We start from the raw sequence: 17901 nt of genomic DNA, 5'->3' as shown, positions 1-17901 counted from the left end.
GTGTGTGTGTATATATATATAAAATTCTATCCACATTCACTGGATAGGAGCAATCGCGCACTCTGAGTGGCTACGCTACTACTAGTACCGGTACATCAGCTCATATACTGTGAGTAGAGAAAAACAAAATGGTGGAGCGCGTTGCTGAACCAACCGAGGACAAAGTAAAAACTCAACTTGAAAACACCCCCCCCCCCCCAAAAAAGGAATAAAAGTATTTGATAACGTATTTTTTATTTTTCAAGAATTATTAAAATATAATTTCTCACAAATCGCTCGTCGTTTCGCCGGTTTGTTTACGTTCTTCATCTTTAAGCATTAAAGTCAACACTAAAGTCAATTCATGCAGCCACTGATGGGTTTAAGAAGTCCACCCGAGTGGAAATTATTTTTTTGGACGTTTTGTATAAAAATTTTTTATTTATCAAATTTGCAAAAGAATTAAAAAAAAAAAGTGCTGTTTCTCAAAATCCAGTGAATGTGGATAGAATAAAACTGTTATTCTACTCAATCTCATCGTGCATGGATTATAGCGCTATCAGCTCATGTATGATTCGATTTTGTGGAATGAAAAAAAAATATTTTTTTCATTCCACAAAATCGAGTTGTACATCTTAAAGGATATGGGACATGAAACATAAAAGCACGCTACATCAGTTTCTTTCCATTAAAAATATGAATTAATTGCATCAACAAATACAAAATCATCTATTAAATTCAGCAAAATCGTTATATTCGTGATTATATGGCATTTCTGCTTGACTTCCGATATGCATTTTTTGCAACCGGAAGAGCCGCTGTCACGTGATCATACGTCACAAAAACTTTCGGGCACAGCACAGGCGGGTAGATGAATGGAGAAGTGGATGACAAGAAAATTGTTTTTATAGTCTTTAAAGTACATTGGACATCATACATTGGACATCATGGTGTATTGTGCTGCTTATGGTTGCAATAATTCTAATGGGAAATGCCCTGGAGTAAGTTTTTTTACATTCCCCAAGGACCCGAAGCTGAGGAAAGTGTGGGCTCACCTGCGCAGTAGGCTTCGCGCATGCGCAGTAGGCTTGGTAGGACAAATCCAAGAGGTAGGATAACTTTACAGAACACCTGTTGAAAAAACTTTGCACCTACTGTTTCCCACAAACTGTGTTCGGACCATTTCACTGAGGATTCTTTCAACATTAATACTCAGGTACTGAGCGATATTAATTCATGAAACAGGAAGTATAAGGATGAGAAAAAAAAAACAGTTTAAATCGTGAAGCTGCACAAATGTGCGCAGCTTCCCGATTTAAACTGTTTTTTCTCATCCTTATACTTCATGTTTCATGAATTAATATCGCCATTTTTTTAAAAAAAAAATCGGATCTGCGCGATTCAGCCGTGAAAAAGGCGGCATCCACCGAAAGGCGCGCTGTTTGCATCCCTGCACGGAGGCCAGGGGACAGGGCAGGAATATTTTTGTTGATATGAGTGATCCGGTGCGATTTCGCGACCCCCCTGTTGAAGACCTCTGCGCTAAGCGACTGAAAGCCGAGGAAAGGATTAGTATTATAATTTTGGGTGTATCAATTATTGATTATCATAATTCTGACTCGTTTCGCCATTTTGAATGTTTTCATCTCGGACTCTGGAAGCATTGCATCTCAATCAATCTCGAAAAATATCAGCAAAAAAAAAAAACTAGCTTGCAACGGACTTTAGCTAGATCTATGATGAACTTTCAATGTATGATACAAAAATAATACTTCTTTCAACAGATCATTAGCCTTTGAGCAGAACTGTTTTTAACTTACCAGGAAGTGTTATCGAGCCGACCGCTTTCAGTTTCATGGGGATTGAATGAACTCTCACTCTCAGAATCATCTGACCCGTCAGAGTAAAGACAAGATCCATGTTCATGTGAATTTCCAGCTATCGGTTCGAATTGATAGGGTCTAACTTCACATCTCTGTGAAACATCGGGAATGTCACTGTCGATGGTGTCCATTTCGGTAACCTGTTTACATTAGATTCCCAAGCGCTGGCTCCTTGGAAAGTTTTTGTGACGTCATGGGTCACGTGACCACCTAGCTCATTAACGAATCATTGTTTTACGCTGATGTATAAAAAAGTTGAATAATGTGATGATTTTCACATTTTTGACGCCCTGCAGTGATTTAGATGGCATTTCTTATGTCCTTTATACATAATTAGACCCAGAAAAAAATCCATGTCCCATGTCCTTTAATATAGCAATGTATATAATATTTTATCCACATAAGCAAAATTAAACATCTTGTGCAATATTTGTATTTTTGGCACATATAATGGTTCTCTCTGTGTGTGTGTGTGTGTTTGTTTCCACACATGAGCACTTTCTGCTGTGTAAATTTTCTATGGCAAGGAACTGAAATGAAGTTTGTACCCAAAGTAGGCAATCACAGATGTCCACTGCAACGCAACACACACACACAGTGCCCATGATCATAACTTACGAGCTGAATATCATGATGTATCGTATATGACTGATTATCAGGGCACACTGTGACCGATGGGGATTGATTTGGGATGGAGCTGGCGAGCAGGCAGCACTCAGCAGTGGGATCGAGCTCATGAAATGATGTTCTGTATCAGCTCGTCTGTGAAACACGGAACCGAACCTCCGCCTGAGTTCCAGTACTGATTTTTTTTTTTTTTCCTGGTACTGTTTTGAGAAAGAATTCAACAAGTGTAAATATGCATAATACTTCAAAAAAAAAAATCTAACAGCTGTTCCATTCAAAATGCCTTGTGTGTGGTTATTTCATCTGAACATGACATACTGTTGCTAGGCAACTGGAAATATGATCACTGAGCTAGTCACTCTAGCTAGCAAGTATGACTGTTCGGAAAACAGTGTTGGAATTTGCAGGTAGACATGTGAAACATCAAATGAGGAAATGACTGTCATTCATTTGTTACGTGAAACAAACACACACACACACACACACACACTTCAATCCTCAGTGTTGTACACAGACAGATTGTTGGAATGTGTGATACAAAGTTCCCATGGATACTGGTTGACAGGCCTCTTGACCTCTGACCCATGGCGTTTGCTCTCTTGCAGCATGAGGGCCACGTCCTCGTCATCCAGGATGCGCACCAGATCTCCTTCAGAGTCACGGTAGTTCAGTGCAATGTCCTCAACCTGAAACACCTCCCTATATGTGTGCGTGAGAGAGAGAGAGAGAGAGAGAGAGAGAGGGGCCTCTGAAAACACTGTGCATGCCAAACAAAACCACAAATATATTTCTTCACATTGATAATGGCGTGGGTTCTTCAAGTGAAGTGGATTTTAAATTGTCATAAGAATGAAAACTGCCCTCATATCTTCAGTTTCTTTTACAGCAGGAATAAAAGGGGGAAAGAATCAATGTTCTTAGACAGTACACTCATATGTCAGACTGGTTTCCAAAATATGTGCGCGCGCGCGCGTGTGTTTTTTATTTGTAAAATCAATCCATGGGACTCCTAAGGCCCCCTTTAGACTGAATTTCCTTTTCAGAGTTCATAATCCTCCTCTTAACGAGGAACGAGCGTCACTGTTTCGTTTGCTGCACGGCACCGTGGGTGAAATAACGACAACCGTAATAACGATGAGGAAATAAATGAGGACGTGAATAATGAGAATTATAAATGAACAATTTACAGTGAAATGAAGGGTGATTGAATGGGAACACAAATTAGAGCAAAGGAGCGATTACATCGTGTTTTGGATTGGCGGATTTTATTCAGACAGGAGTTTGTGCGTGTGTGAGAGAGAGACTGACTTACCTCATGCGTGCAAGGAGGTCAAAGTAAGATGGCTGGATGGAGAGGTCTTCTTCTACACACACATCCCTACACACACACACACTTTTCACTCTGATGAGTTTGGATATCAAAGTAACTTTTGTGTAAATATAAAAATGAAACTCGAGGATAAGAGATGTCAGAAAGACTCATGCAGTGTATCCAGAGTGTTTAAAGGGTCAGTGTGTATTTTTCCCCCCCTCAGGAGATGTTTGAGTTTCTGACCTTTCATCAACACCTTCAGGGTGCATCAGGCAGCAGTGCAGGCAGCTATAAGAACCTGGACCACCTTTCTTCTTGGAAGCCCTGCCTTCTTCATCCGAGTCGCTCTCAGGGAGAGGCTTAATGATCTTTACAAACGACTCCGGGAAAATGCCTATTCTGTCTTTAATTGTGCCCTGAGAGAGAGAGAGAGAGAGGAGCAAGTGTGTGAGAGCGCGCGTGTGTGTGTGTGTGTGTGTGAGAGAGAGAGAAGCGAGTGTGTGTGAGAGAGAGAGGGGGGAGCAAGTGTGTGTGAGAGAGAGAGAGGGGGGAGCAAGTGTGTGTGAGAGAAAGAGAGAGGAGCGTGTGTGTGTGTGTGAGTGAGTGAGAGAGCGCGCGAGAGTGACACTATAAAACAATAATCTATGACCTGTTTTATGTTTAAATCAATATTTCATTCACATCCATCCATCCATCCATCCATCCATCCATCCATCCATTATCTACACCACTTGTCTGTCAGGGTTGTGGGGACTGGAGCCAATCCCAGCTGGCATTCAGGTGAGAGGCGGGGTTCACCCTGGGCAGCTGAGTTCATTCACAATGAGCGATAATTTACACATGACACAGTAACACTAACAATACAATACACACACTGCAGTAATCCACTTGTGATATTTGAGAATATGAATCAAGCTCTCTCTCCCTCTCTCTCTCTCATTACGTAAGACTCTGGTTAAAACTGTAAAACACTCCATCCCTGACGGCCGTGATGGAGACTGAATACAGGAGATTTACTGGATTCTGGATATGCTTTAAAACTGAGACGATAAGATTTTCAGATCACAATTACTTCCTTTCAACAGTGTTGGTTATTTTCCCAAAACTGCACCATGCCTTTAGGGGAAATCAGTCACTGACTACAACGTGCTGCTGACAAACCTGACATCAATTCCATGGGGTTCCAAAGTTCTGGGAGTGTAGATGAGCTCTTTTTTGGGTGTTCACTTATCCCAATGTAGTGTACACTTATCGTCCTACTATCAAAGTGGGTGAAATTAGAATTTAAAAAAAAAAAAAAAAATTACAAAATTATAATTAAGGAGCCTCCACTCAGCTCCTTCAGACAAACATCAAAAGACAGGCTTGTCAGGAGTGAATTAAATCCTCAGCCTTGGAGTACCTAGAGTACTTTTGCAGTGCCACTTACAAATGTATTAATACAGGCCCAAAAGGATGGTTTTGTTCCTCATCACCACATCCCGTGCATCACTGCAGGAGGGGTTTACTGTCTCTCGTGCAAGACCCCAGCTTACCAGCTGTAAACCTGAGGAGAGGATACTGGCTGATCCTTTTGTGGAGCCCCTGTGCACCACCAAAATGGGACAGGAAGTCGATAGCAACTCAAATAACCACCCTTTACAACTGTGGTGAGCAGAAAAGTATCCCATAATGTGCAACACGTCAAAGGTGGATGGACTACAACAGCAGGGGACTGCATGGGGTTCCACACCTGTCAGTCAAGAACAGGCTACAGGGCTCGCGCAAAGTGGACTGTTGAGGATTGGAAAAAAATATCACCTGGTCGGGTCAAAATTTGGCATCAACAGCACAAATCCATGGGCCCAACCTGCCTTGTGTCGATTCAGGCTGGTGGTGGCAGCGTAACGGTGTGGGGAAAGTCAGCGGTCCAGGCTGGTGGTGGTGGCGGCATGCTGCATGGGAAATTATTTCTCGGCCCCCTTAATACCAGTCAGGACGGCACGGTGGTGTAGTGGTTAGCACTATTGCCTCACAGCAATAAGGTTCTGGGTTCGAGCCCAGTGGCTGACGGGGGCCTTTCTGTGTAGAGCTTGCATGTTCTTCCTGTGTCTGCGTGGGTTTCCCCAAAGACCTGCAGTTAGGTTAACTGGCTACTCTAAATTGCCCGTAGGTGTGAATGCGCGTGTCTGAGTGCGCAGAAAAGAATTGGGCACGCTACTGCTGCAATTCCGACCAAGTCAACCAAACATGGTTCACCTCAAGCCTGGATCGGGTTCGGCAGTGATGACAAATACCAAATCAAGCATAGTTTGAATGCCACAACCTACTGGAGTGCTGTTGCCAACCCATCTTTTAATGTCTACTTCCAGAATGATGATGCACCCGGTCACAAAGACGTATCAAACCGGTTCCATGAACATAACGATGGGTTGGGTTCACGTCACCGGCCTCAAAACTCAGACTTGTCTCCAATAGAACGTCTTTGGAATGTGGTAGAACAGGAGATTTGCTGACTATGTGACAATCAGGTCAACATGGAGCAGAATCACAACGGAACGTTTCCAGTCCATGAAGAACTGATCTGCAGTTTCAGTACTGGTTAATGTTTTAAGGGAATTTGAGAAGAGAGTTTTACAGAATAGATATTTGGGGAATAATTTACTATACACGTGGAAGATATATTAGATTAGATCTTGAGGGATTTCAACTCTGTTCTCTGTCAGTACGAACCTTTTCCATTTTTATTTTGAACTCCGTGTTCCTGACTAGTTGTGGTTTAAATAAATAAACAAATATATTATATATTTTTAAATTGCACAAGCAGCTTTAAACTGTAGCTGTGTGGTGGATATGCCCACTACACACTCCCACACCAAACACCTGCGCACTCGTCCTCTCCGCTCGCTCGCTTTTTCTCTCTCAGTCCCTCTAGTGCATGTCCGTGACTCTCTCGGTTGTCTAGCCTCTCCAGCACTTTTCCTCTATCTCGCTCTCTCCATCATCTCTCTCTCTCCTTCCATCAGAGGCTCGGATAGTTTTCCCTCTTGCGCGCACAGACACAATCTCACTCTCTCTCTCTCCCACCCCTCCCTCTCTCTCTCTCTCCATTGCTCACCCTTTCTCTCCATCCTTCGTTCTCTCTCTCCCCTTCAGCTCACCTCTAGCCAGTCGGCGTTGACTCTGCGCAGGAGAAAGATCACATCTCCGGTCTTCAGGCTCAGCTCCAGGCGCCCGTTCCCGTTGAAGTCGAATAAGGCCTGAACACACACACACACACACACACACACACACACACGGCAAGCGGACAGCATTGTGAGTACACGCGAGGTAGGATGGCAATCTTGTTCCAACTTTCTGACTGAGTAAGCGTGTGAACAATGGAGCGAGTGAATGAACGAGTGAGTGAATTAGGGAGAAAGAGTGACCAAGAGAGAATAAATTACATCAGAGACTAAATAGTAAGTGTAGATGCTGAGTGTGTTTAACTTGTGTAAAGACTACTGCGTGCAACTTCATGCAAACAGCTGTTTGTTGTGTGCGTGTGTCACTTTAATGTGCATTAAGACACTCAACATGGGTGAAGTAATGCCCACACACTTCTTTACCCACACACACACCTTTTCGGCTTCGCTGTGCTTACAGCTCTCTCACTGTACAGTCAATATGATACACTTTTATTCTCTCTTTTGCTCACACACACACAATTAGACTCGAGATAAAAACGAAAGATGACGTGTGAGTGAGTGAGTGAGTGAGTGTGAGAGAGAGAAAAAAGCATATCATATAGAGATACCGTAGTATAGTGAGAGCTGTAAGCAAAGTGAAGCTGAAAAGCAGCGCGTGTGTGTGTGTGTGTGTGTGTGTGTGTTTGAGAGAGAGAGCAGCTTTGTTGTTGTTTGCCGGAGTGGGAGTGAGTAGGTGAGACACTGTTACATGCTATCAGCTAATTATGTGCTGGCAATTAAACTCCGTGTGTGTGTGTGTGTGTGTCCATCCTTGTGGGCAGTACTCATATGGAGACACAGGGATGGTGTTAAAAGCTTGCGCTCTGTTCATTAGAGTGAAGGCACGCAACACACCTCCGTGCCACCCAACTGTGTTACACAACTTGGCAATAAGCAGCTCGATGTTACACAACTCCGTGTTACACAACTCCACAGTTCATTACTGTGAACAAGGCCGCTGGAATCGCACCATTCTGTAGCCTTGTGAACAAGTGGAGTCGTGATTTCCCACAGTGCACTGCAAAAGGTAGAGTGCAGTCGAGTGGTGTGGAACAGGAAATTGAAAAAAAAAAAAAAAAGAGAGACTGAAGAAACACTGTCAAGTGTTTAAACGTCTTTATCCCACAACATTATCGAATTCTGCATTCTGATTGGTCAGAAGGTGTTTTCTATAACAGCAGCTCCGACAGCTGTGCAGCTGCAAATCACATGGTTGATATTAATGTGCTCATCCTAATACGCTACCGTTTCTATAGTAACTACCGCTCTGGTGGACACGCCACATAAACTAAACCGCCTTTATTTAACAAAGACGATTGCGTGTAATCTTTGGTCTGGTGACGTTTTCTTACGCAACGAAAAAAAAAAAAAAAAAAAAAAAAAAAGTACTTCACACCACTGTACAGGAGCGATTCGCCGAAGTGGGCTAAAATCCACTCTTCTCTACAGCAACCCAACAAACTAACGTAGCTACGCAGCTTTGTTTAAACTTTAGCTCATGTTGTAAAGAACAATTTCAGCACGAATGCGTACAGTACAGTTATACCCGCTTTATAAATCCGGGAAACAGAAACGGAGCCAAATTAAATCTTCTGACTGATGAACATTGAGTAGGTTATTGATTTTGGTATCAGTGAGGAACAGCAATGGGGTTGATAAGATTGTTGTGTTACCGATGCCATTATTGATTCTGCTCATCATCCGTCTGATTCTTTATTGATTCTGTAAGATTTGATGCAACGACAGTATTTCCAGGTCCAAACACCGTCTTTTCAACATGCTGCATGTTGTGCTGTGTCCCTCGTTATCTGAACAGATCAGAGTCTAAAAAAAACATTTAAAAAAAAAAAAAAAAACCACCATATGCAATGGTCATTCTTTCAGTTTCCTTGCGATGAGATCAGGGTTTCCCCAGGTTTGACCACCATAAATATAAGACCTTTTTAAGACCTACATCGCACCCATTATGCGGTCGTAGAACACCAGATCAAATTCCCAAGAATGACAAATGTTTCAAGTAAAAATACTTTTATTATAAAAGTTATATACTTAAGTCATCATGTACACTGCTTATCAAATCTTCGCATTCAAGACAAGCAAGACCGAATTTTGTTCTGTAAGGCGTTTTTTTTTCCACAGCAGAATGTTGTAGCGACTTCCGAGTCTGGGAACACAGCCTTAAAGAGTTCGCTTATGCCCTCATTCGAGCTGTACGAGTGGTGTTCCGTAATTGTTTTTAAAATCCAGAGCACCTCTGCCCGAAGTGTCGGGGTTCCACCGACACCCATCATGCCACTGCTCGGCCCTTGTGTTGTTGCCGATGATGTCTGGCTTGGCTGATGCTGCTGATGTTCGACAGTGGTGCTAGTGCCAACTCCAGGTGCATTCGGAGATTGAACCGTGCAGAACTGAGCGATGGGCTGGTGGCGGTGGAGGGCAGATGCGATGTGCTTTGAGCTCTTCATGTGAGACTCTAAAGCGAAATGACCTATAGTGGACAACTTGAAGGTCTTCCGACAAACACAGCATCTTGCTTCAACGTCGCTTCCAGGAACCTCCCTCACCCAATCACGATATCTTTCATCTGAAAGCCACTGCTGATTAAAACGACACTTCCCCATGCTGCGATTCGCGGAGTCTCCTCTCCATCACGGACTCCAACGATTGAGCCGGCGCGAAAATATTGTTTCTTTCTTCGCACATACTCCAAGAAATTCACTGATGTTACGCAAAACCCACGTTTTCACATTGTAGAATAGTATGAGTAAATTTAAGACCTTTGTTTAAAAAATTAAGACTTGGGCATAGCAATTTAAGACTTTTTAAGGCCTTAATTTTGGAATATTAAATTTAAGACTTTAAGACTTTTAAGACCCCGCGGCTACCATGGAGATTGACGTGATCGATTATACTGGGAGAAAAGTAACTAGCTCAATAAGTCACCAGAAGTCGCCAAGTGACTTGCATACTAATTATTCACCATGATCAATGGCACACTGTAGATAAGGGTCCATGAAGAAGGAAGGTGTTCATTTAGAATAGAATAGATTCACATTTATTACTTAAAGAAACGTATTTCTGAAAGAAAGAAGTCATCGTCGGGCATGGCATTATGAACAAAACTTACATATTTACAGGATACTAAACTTTCTATCAAGAACGCAGATAAAATGAAGCAGTGACCGTGAGGAGCGGTGAAGGAAAACGTTTACACGCTTTTAAGCCTTATAAAATGCAAAATCTCCAAAAAGAGAGTTTAAAACGAAGAACAAAAAGCTGAGAGGGCGGCGCCATGGGGGCTCGGCCACTGGTCGCTCGGCCACTGGTCACAAGAAAAAGTCAGACTCTACACACTGATGGCGAGTCACGCAAACCTGCTTTCTAAACTCTTACAACAGCAGCAGTGATGTGAGCTGGAAAGCCATATCAAGTTGAAGACAGTCACAAACGTGTGCCGATGTCGTCGCTAGATTTGTCACCAGGCTCTTTTTTGAATTAAAGTCGCTAAACGGGTCTAAAAAGTCACCAAGTCTAGTGACAGAATCTCCAAGTTGGCAACACTAAAGCAGCGTTTGGCCCGGAAATGGCTGTTGGCGTCAGAATTAACAAGCAGATCTTTGTACAGCATTCGTTTTCATTTAGATTTTCTTAGTCAAAGAAAAAATAAAAATCTGCTCAGCCTGTCTGTGTGGCACAAATATTATAACAATCACCTTCGGTAACGGTGAACGCATGTAGAGTCAAATACACGCCATCCCTGGAATTTTATCGCATGTTGCGTTGAGAGGTTTGAACATATTGCTGGTGCCTGAAATGATGGTTTTACAGACACTGCAAGTTAGTCTGGTTAACACCAGACCATATCACAAGTGAAATATGGTCTGGAATCCGCCTATTGAATTTCTCGTAGGGGAGGTGTGGTTTACGATTGTCAACGGCCGTTTATTGGACGTTGCGAATGTCTATCATTTGGCGTATACGTAGCCCATGGCCAATCATGGCAGTTGTACCTGGTGACGTAGTTAGAGCGACGAAGAGAAGGAAGGAGAAAGAGAAGGCAAAACAAACATAGGAAAACAATGGCACCGAACGATTACTGCCATTTGTGCAAGACAAAGCTTGATCGAAAGTTTGGTTCGTATCGCTCGCCGCCATGTTAAATGTGATCCGTAAACAGTCCCAAATAAACTACAAGCTTCCGTTTGTCGAGTAGTACGCGTCACCGTCTTTCCACCCCTCCCCACTCTCTGATTGGCTCCCTAACTCAGGCGAGCCTTTAGACCATAGTTTCCATGCTGTCTTTTCAGATCGGAACGATTGTGCAAAGCAGCATGGGATTTCCCAGGCTAACTGCAAGTAGCCCAGCACCGTCGTCATCTTTCTTCATGAAATGAAGCCACGGTTTGAGAGCTTCTTCCTCTCAGCCTCCCCTCACGATTCCTTCTTGTTGCATGTTTCCAGCAGCGTAGATGCTGGACATGCCAGTATCGATAAAAAAAAAAAAAAAAAAAGAACCAATGACCTCAGAGGCTACGATTCCGATGGGACGTACTGGTGCTAGTGTTCCTGGTAAACAGGAAGTTCACTGTTGCTCTTTACCTATCAGCAGAACTTACATAATGCAACTGAATCAAAGGTTGCTACACACATTGCATGCATGTGTGTGGTGTAACTGCCTCGTTATCATTACGCTAAACCCAGCGCCAACAGCAGCTTCGGTAGCCGCTTCACAAAAACACAATGATCTCTGAGCTTTGTAGTTCGGTGTAAAAGTTTGGCGTCGATCCCATCCACTCAGGAACCTCGACTTCAGCCGCAGTGCTTATTCAAGTTTGTGAAGATGAAGTATTTTAAGATGCATTGATCAAGATTAGCATACAAGTGCCTGGGTCATGGTGGTATTGATTCTGCTCCGTGGAGAGCAGCACGGCGTGCATCGGTATTCATAACCACACCTCCTGCGGCCAAAACATTAGGAGACTGACAGCGAGTGATGTTCAGTGGTTTGTTAAGCACTTCACCACACACACATGCGCTCTGAATAATGATCGGAGAGGGAATAAGGAGAGGAATATCGCTAACCTTACCCAATAAAACTCATCCAATGCGTCACCCGAGTCAAACTAGTGATTCAAGCTAGCGATTTTCTAGTGCTAGCATCACAAAGTATTAGCATCACATTACTGGCTACTAGGGCTGTAACGATACACCCAACTCACGATTCGATTCGTATCGCGATTTTTGACCCACGATTCGATACACCCACGATTTTTTTTAAAATGTTTTTTTAAAAGTAGTAAATTTGACTTATTAACATTTACTTATATTAATTATTTAATAAATAATTCAGACCACTGCAGAGAATGAGTAATATGTATGCAAAAATGAACAAATGTATATCCAAAGATTGTTTTATTTCTCAAAATAATACTGTTGAGCCGGAAGCTCCGTTTCTTCGGTTCTGAAAAAGTCATTTTTCCAAATCGTGTAAATCCGTTAAGATTTTTTTTGGGGGGGGGGGGGGGGGGGGGGCTCTCTCACTGTCTCACTCTCATAGGGCCAATGATTTTCTGTGATCGCGGAAAACAGATGGAAATTACGGAATTTTTATGGTGAAACATTGCTCGCGTGTCAAAATGTAACTGCCGCAGAAGGCTTCCGCCCAAGCAGACATGCCTTCAGTGTTGCCAGATATTGCTAACGTTTTCCACCCCAAAATATGTTCAAAACCAGCCAAAAAGCACCGAAACCCGCCCAATCTGGCAACACTGCATGCCTTTCCGGTCAAGTGATTGGCTTGTGGCACACCTAGCCAGCCAATGAGCGGCTTGTTTACAGATTCGCTCCCCGCGTCGCAACCAGAATGGCGACCGCTTAAAAGAAATGAATGCTCCGCCAGTGGCGAGTGTGGACGTTGCGTGACTCGCAGAAGATTGTCGCAGGTCGGCGAAAAAACGACTTACTAATAGACATAAAAAAATAAAAGTAATTTAAGTAAGTTTAAAATGTAATTTAAATAAAAAGTATTCATAAATTGAAGTTTGGAAGCGCCTCTGTTTTTGGGCTGAGGAGAAGTTTGAAAGGGTGTACCGCGATTCTGCCTTCTTGTATCGCGACACGGATCGTGGCTCTGCGTATCGCGATTTCGATTTGCATATTGTTACAACCCTACTGGCTACACATATAGTGTACGAACTAACGTTACGCCAAAAACAGCTCACTGTTGTGTTAACGCGTTAATAAGGCATTAATTTTGCCTTTCTATTCTATTTGTCCAGTTTTTATTTATACAGCGCTGTCATGTCACCAACATGGTCACCAAGCAGCTTCTTAGAAATGTGGATGTAGATTAACGCTGCGTTCGACTCAACAGCGTAATCACGTCTTTTTCAGCCTCCGTACTATCGAGCTATAAAGTGGACGCCTGAAAAACTTGTCGTCTGTCTTGTTAGCAACAATCGAGCTCAGGGTAGTGATACGAGAGACGGATTTACGTCCTCAAAACAGAGAACATGTCTGTACGCTGACTTAAGGCTAACACTAGTATATCTCATTTTAAAATAGTGCTAGTGTGTTGATATGTTTCGGGGGTTGAGGAGGAGACTTTTTTTTTTCTTTTCTTTCCCCCCCCACTTTTGCGAGTCCGAGGTCTGAAATTCAGGACAATCAGCATGAGAGCGGTGGTTGGAAACATCGCTGACTTCTCATAAACATGCCACTACACCTTCAAGCCATAGGACCCATGTGTCCTGTTCATTTGTCTCGCTCTCGTGCTTTCGACGCATTTAGGGCCAGATTGTTCCAGGCTAGCGAGAGCAAACCTAACTTTAGACTCTTTCGTAAAAAAAAGGTTGCGCTTCCAATTACGCCGCCGTCGCCGACCTGCTAAACGAGCTCATTAACACGTGTACGAGTCAGTGGGGAAGGAGGAGATGGGCTCCTACGGTTAAACGAACTGACACACTTTGCTTTCAGGCGTTCCCGAGAGGACTCGGCCTGATATGAAGAGATGAATCACGGCCCTGGGGCGCTGACACGACACTTTAAAGCAGATCCCGATAGAGCCGAGGTTATTAACGTGCAATTACGAACGTTACAAATCATTTTGCGACATTTGTGTCACGTAACTGTTGAATACACTTGTGTGGACTTCGGTGTCGCTGATCAACCCTCGGGTGGCTCCGCTTCCTGGCGACGCTGAGGCGAAGAGGGTGTAAAAATCTATTTTCATTGACACGGTAGCTGAAGATCTTTATCCCAGCGGAGGGGAAGAGATCATCAGGATCACGGTCAAACCACTATGACATTATCGCCCGCGTTAACGCTCAAGCGGCTGCACTTCCAAACCTACACACCAAAATCTTTTTCGAGTCCGATATCGTTTTGGCTCAAGGACCCCGAACCATCCTGAAACAGCTCACTGAGATTCAGACTGCTCTGTGCAGACATATCTCTCTGAAGGCTCAAGCAGTGTGATAAGAGATGGACAAGAGTTGAAAAAGTGATTGACTTCTACCTCTGCGGTCCTTCACGCTAACTCTTGACTACATGGATGGAATTTTTAAGTTTAAAAAAAAAAAAAATCTCTGGTTAAAATTCTGCACTCATGATCAGAAGGTTGCAAGTTCAAATCCCAGGACTGTCTTGAGCAAAACCCTCAACACTCCACTGTTCTGAATTGACTCCGGTTTACTGTAAACAGCGAATGTGATTAGCACTAGCGTGACGATCCCAGTGCTCCAATATTAGTGTTGGGATTACTTCATTGCTCGTTATCGCTTCGTTCGTCCCCTCACAAGCGCTCGCTGGTACCTCACGTAAAAATACAGCAAGCCAACGAGCCTAAATAAGGTCCTTGTGTTATGCGAGCCGGCTAAAATGTTACCATGTGAAGTTTATATCGAATGAAACGGTCGTAAATGGAATGACAGGACTGTGACGTGTCCATGACAACAATAAATAAACCGTGTAGTATGTGAGGAATGAAACACCATGTCATGCTGTTATAGGGAAACAATCAACGACAGGCTCGAGCAATGAAGCGGTGTGACTGATTAGTTTCCGATAACAGCACGTCGTGAAGCGCGTTATGGATCACACTATCCATTTTTAAGGTTTTGGAACATCTGCGAGCGAGTGGTTACTATAGAAACGATAACATGTTCTTACCATAAGCATCACTGTGATGGTCAGTACTGTAAATGTTGGAGACATTATCAGCGAGGTGTTTCTTTCTAGAACACACGATGGATGAGAGATGGGAAAAGCTCCAAAATCAGCTGAGAAGATCTCCGCCCCTCCCTAACAAACTCGCCGTCTTAACTGTGCTTAAAGTCCCAGGATCTAAAACGCACGAGCTTAATAGGATCAGCTTCCATTAAGGAGCGTCTAATATCTCTATAATTTTTCTTTCTGGAAGAGCTTTTATCTGTGTGACTGCGGCACGTCCAGCAGAGCAGTCGCATGAAATCGCATTTCGGTCTTGCTCCCAGGGCTAACGTGATGGGCCTGTTTTCTTATTCAGCTCAAATGAAGCGCAGAAGAGTGGCAGCCACACACACACGTCCAGCAAATTTAACCTGATGGCAATCGTTTAGCCGATTACGGCAATTTTCTTTTCATATGGGGAACAATGATGAAACACTTTTACCCAGTCAAAAAAAAAAAAAAAAAAAAAAAAAAAACTGTCCAAGGTGTTACACCTTACACCACAGCGCTGCTGAGTCCTGGATTCTGATTGGTCAAAAGGTGTTGATTAATTCTCTCTAACAGCGGTGGCCAGTAAGGATAACAGGAATGATGAAAGTGTTAGTATTGATGGATCAATATTATGGCCCTTTTCCACTACCCTTTTTCAGCTCGCTTCAGCCCGACACAGCTCGCGTTTCGACTACCTCAGAACAGCACGACTCGGCTTGCTTCAGCCCTGCTCAGCTCCCAAAACTCACACGGTTTTGGAGTAGGGCTGAAGCAAGCCAAACCGAGCTGAGTGGGGCTAGGGGCGTGAGCAGACACTCCCCTGTGCACTGATTGGTGAGGAGGAGTGTCCCCACATGCCCACACACACCCCGCGAGCACGGTGGGATCTGTAAACACCGTAAACCCGGAAGAAGGAGAATTACGAGAATTTCTGAAGCCTTATGCGCCTCGCCTCATCTATACGCTCTTGCCAGTATCTGTTGGCATTGTTGGTGACAACAAGCCACAGCACCAAGACCAGCAACACTAACGACTCCATGTCCTCCATGTTTATTGTTTACTATCCGGGTCGTGAGACTACCGCTTAAAAGGTCACTGATGTCACTGTTTGCGCCGCCTAACGACATCACATGACGTCCACCCACTTTCGCTAACTCCACCCAATGTGTCCACCCACTTCCAGCCAGCACGGTTCAGCGCGGTTGTAGTCGAAATGCAACTCCAACAGCCCCACTCAGCACCACACGGCTCAGCCCAACTCAGCCGCGTTGGTAGTGGAAAAGCGGCGTTAGAGGAAGTTGATAATTTCAAATATCTTGGTGCAAGAATCCAGAATGATGGTGATGTCAGCAAGGAAAATCAAGAGTAGACTGGCCATGGGTTTGAAAGCCTTGAATGGGATGAAGTTATGGATAGGGCAGGATAAGGAGACAAAGCTCAGAGTTCTCAGAGCCTGCATCTTCCCAATAGCAACTTATGCTTGTGAGGCTTGGGTCCTTCGGAAGACAGTTGAGCAAAGAATCACATCACAAGCTGAAATACTTTGGTCACATAGTGAGGCATGATGGGATGGAGAAGCGAGTTCTTGAGGCACACATTCCGGGGAAGCGTAGCAGAGGAAGGCCAAGCTGTAGATAGGATAGAGTATGAAAGAGGTTTTTGGGTCTATGGAAAAGGCAACTAGGGTTGCTCAGAATAGACGTTTTTAACCACACTGTCGTAAGAGAAGCTACGCTCTGATCAGAGTATGCTGCGATGACGATGATTACGAACAGCAGACATGTTTAAAAGGGACATGCTGTGAAACTATTATCCGGTAGTTTCCGGAATATTTGTTTTGTATGTACACAAGCAACGTGAAGACCCTTGCAAAACGATTCCGTGGGTGTGGATGACAGAGCTCTGGTTGAAAGATGTTAGCCAATCAGACCAAAGCTATTTACATATTTAATAAAGGAACGGACGCAAACTCAGCCTGCCTTATCCTACACAAGGTTTTCGTACCATACTAAAACGGCATGAGGGAAAAAAAAAAAAAAAAGAACCAAAAAGGTGTTATTTCAGTTTTAAAAACTCACGGAATAATATAAAATTATCGACAAGTGTATGGCAGGTGCCATTTAAATTAATGTGCTTGCTCCAATACGTGATAATTAATTTATCGTTTCCATAGCGACAGCTCAATTGCAGGGACTTGTACAGCAGATGTCCGGCAGGTGCAGACTGTTTATAGCTGCTAGAATGTAAATGAGAACTTGTTTCATGGACGTTCCAGACATTAAATGTAACTATAAAAAAGTTGAGCAAATTCAAATCTGGAACTGGTTACGAGCTGCTGTGGGGTAAGAGGAATAAAGCGCTTTGGGATGTGCTGTTACAGGAAAACAATCAACTGCCATTGATTAGTTTTCCACAGCAGCACGCCCCAAAGTGTTTCATCCTGCAGAGTCATGACTTTGGTCTTGTTTTATAATGTAGTGTGAACTCCGAAGTGCTTCGAGCTCTAAAAACAAGCTTGCATTTATTTTCAGCAGGGCTTTGAACCAGAATTTTTTTCCTATTGGTTCGTTCCGAACAGAAACGGAATTTTAACGTTTCCGGTTTTGGGTTCCACCATTAAATAGATGTTCCCGAACCGGTTAGAACAAAAAAAATTTCGTTCCCGGAACGGTTAATTACGTTCCCTGTCAGCTGT

The 17901-nt window shown here is 43.5% G+C and overlaps 2 protein-coding genes across 4 annotated transcripts in view; one reads left to right on the top strand and one right to left on the bottom strand.

The window, feature by feature from the left end:
* Positions 1-217: 217 nt before the first annotated feature.
* ncf4 (neutrophil cytosolic factor 4) overlaps positions 218-17901 on the bottom strand; it is a 54606-nt gene continuing 36922 nt past the window's right edge. For both annotated transcript variants that reach the window (XM_060911722.1, XM_060911723.1), the window contains exons 7-10: positions 6942-7040; positions 4045-4217; positions 3802-3867; positions 218-3188 (exon numbers count right to left, since the gene is read on the bottom strand). In XM_060911722.1, coding sequence (XP_060767705.1) covers positions 2981-3188; positions 3802-3867; positions 4045-4217; positions 6942-7040 — 546 coding nt within the window. In that variant the 3' untranslated portion in view covers positions 218-2980. The remainder of the gene's footprint in view (positions 3189-3801; positions 3868-4044; positions 4218-6941; positions 7041-17901) is intronic.
* The window catches only part of pvalb7 (parvalbumin 7), an 85912-nt gene continuing 74773 nt past the window's right edge, over positions 6763-17901 (top strand). The window contains exon 1 of one of the 2 annotated variants that reach the window (XM_060911724.1): positions 6763-7110. The gene's annotated coding sequence lies outside the window, so the exon portion shown is untranslated. The remainder of the gene's footprint in view (positions 7111-17901) is intronic. The other variant, XM_060911726.1, reaches the window with a different exon arrangement.

This window comes from Neoarius graeffei, chromosome 27 (assembly GCF_027579695.1).
Source record: "Neoarius graeffei isolate fNeoGra1 chromosome 27, fNeoGra1.pri, whole genome shotgun sequence".
Taxonomy (NCBI): domain Eukaryota; kingdom Metazoa; phylum Chordata; class Actinopteri; order Siluriformes; family Ariidae; genus Neoarius; species Neoarius graeffei.
The sequence above is the reverse complement of the archived record's forward strand: the minus strand, read 5'-3'. Positions and strand labels throughout refer to the sequence as shown.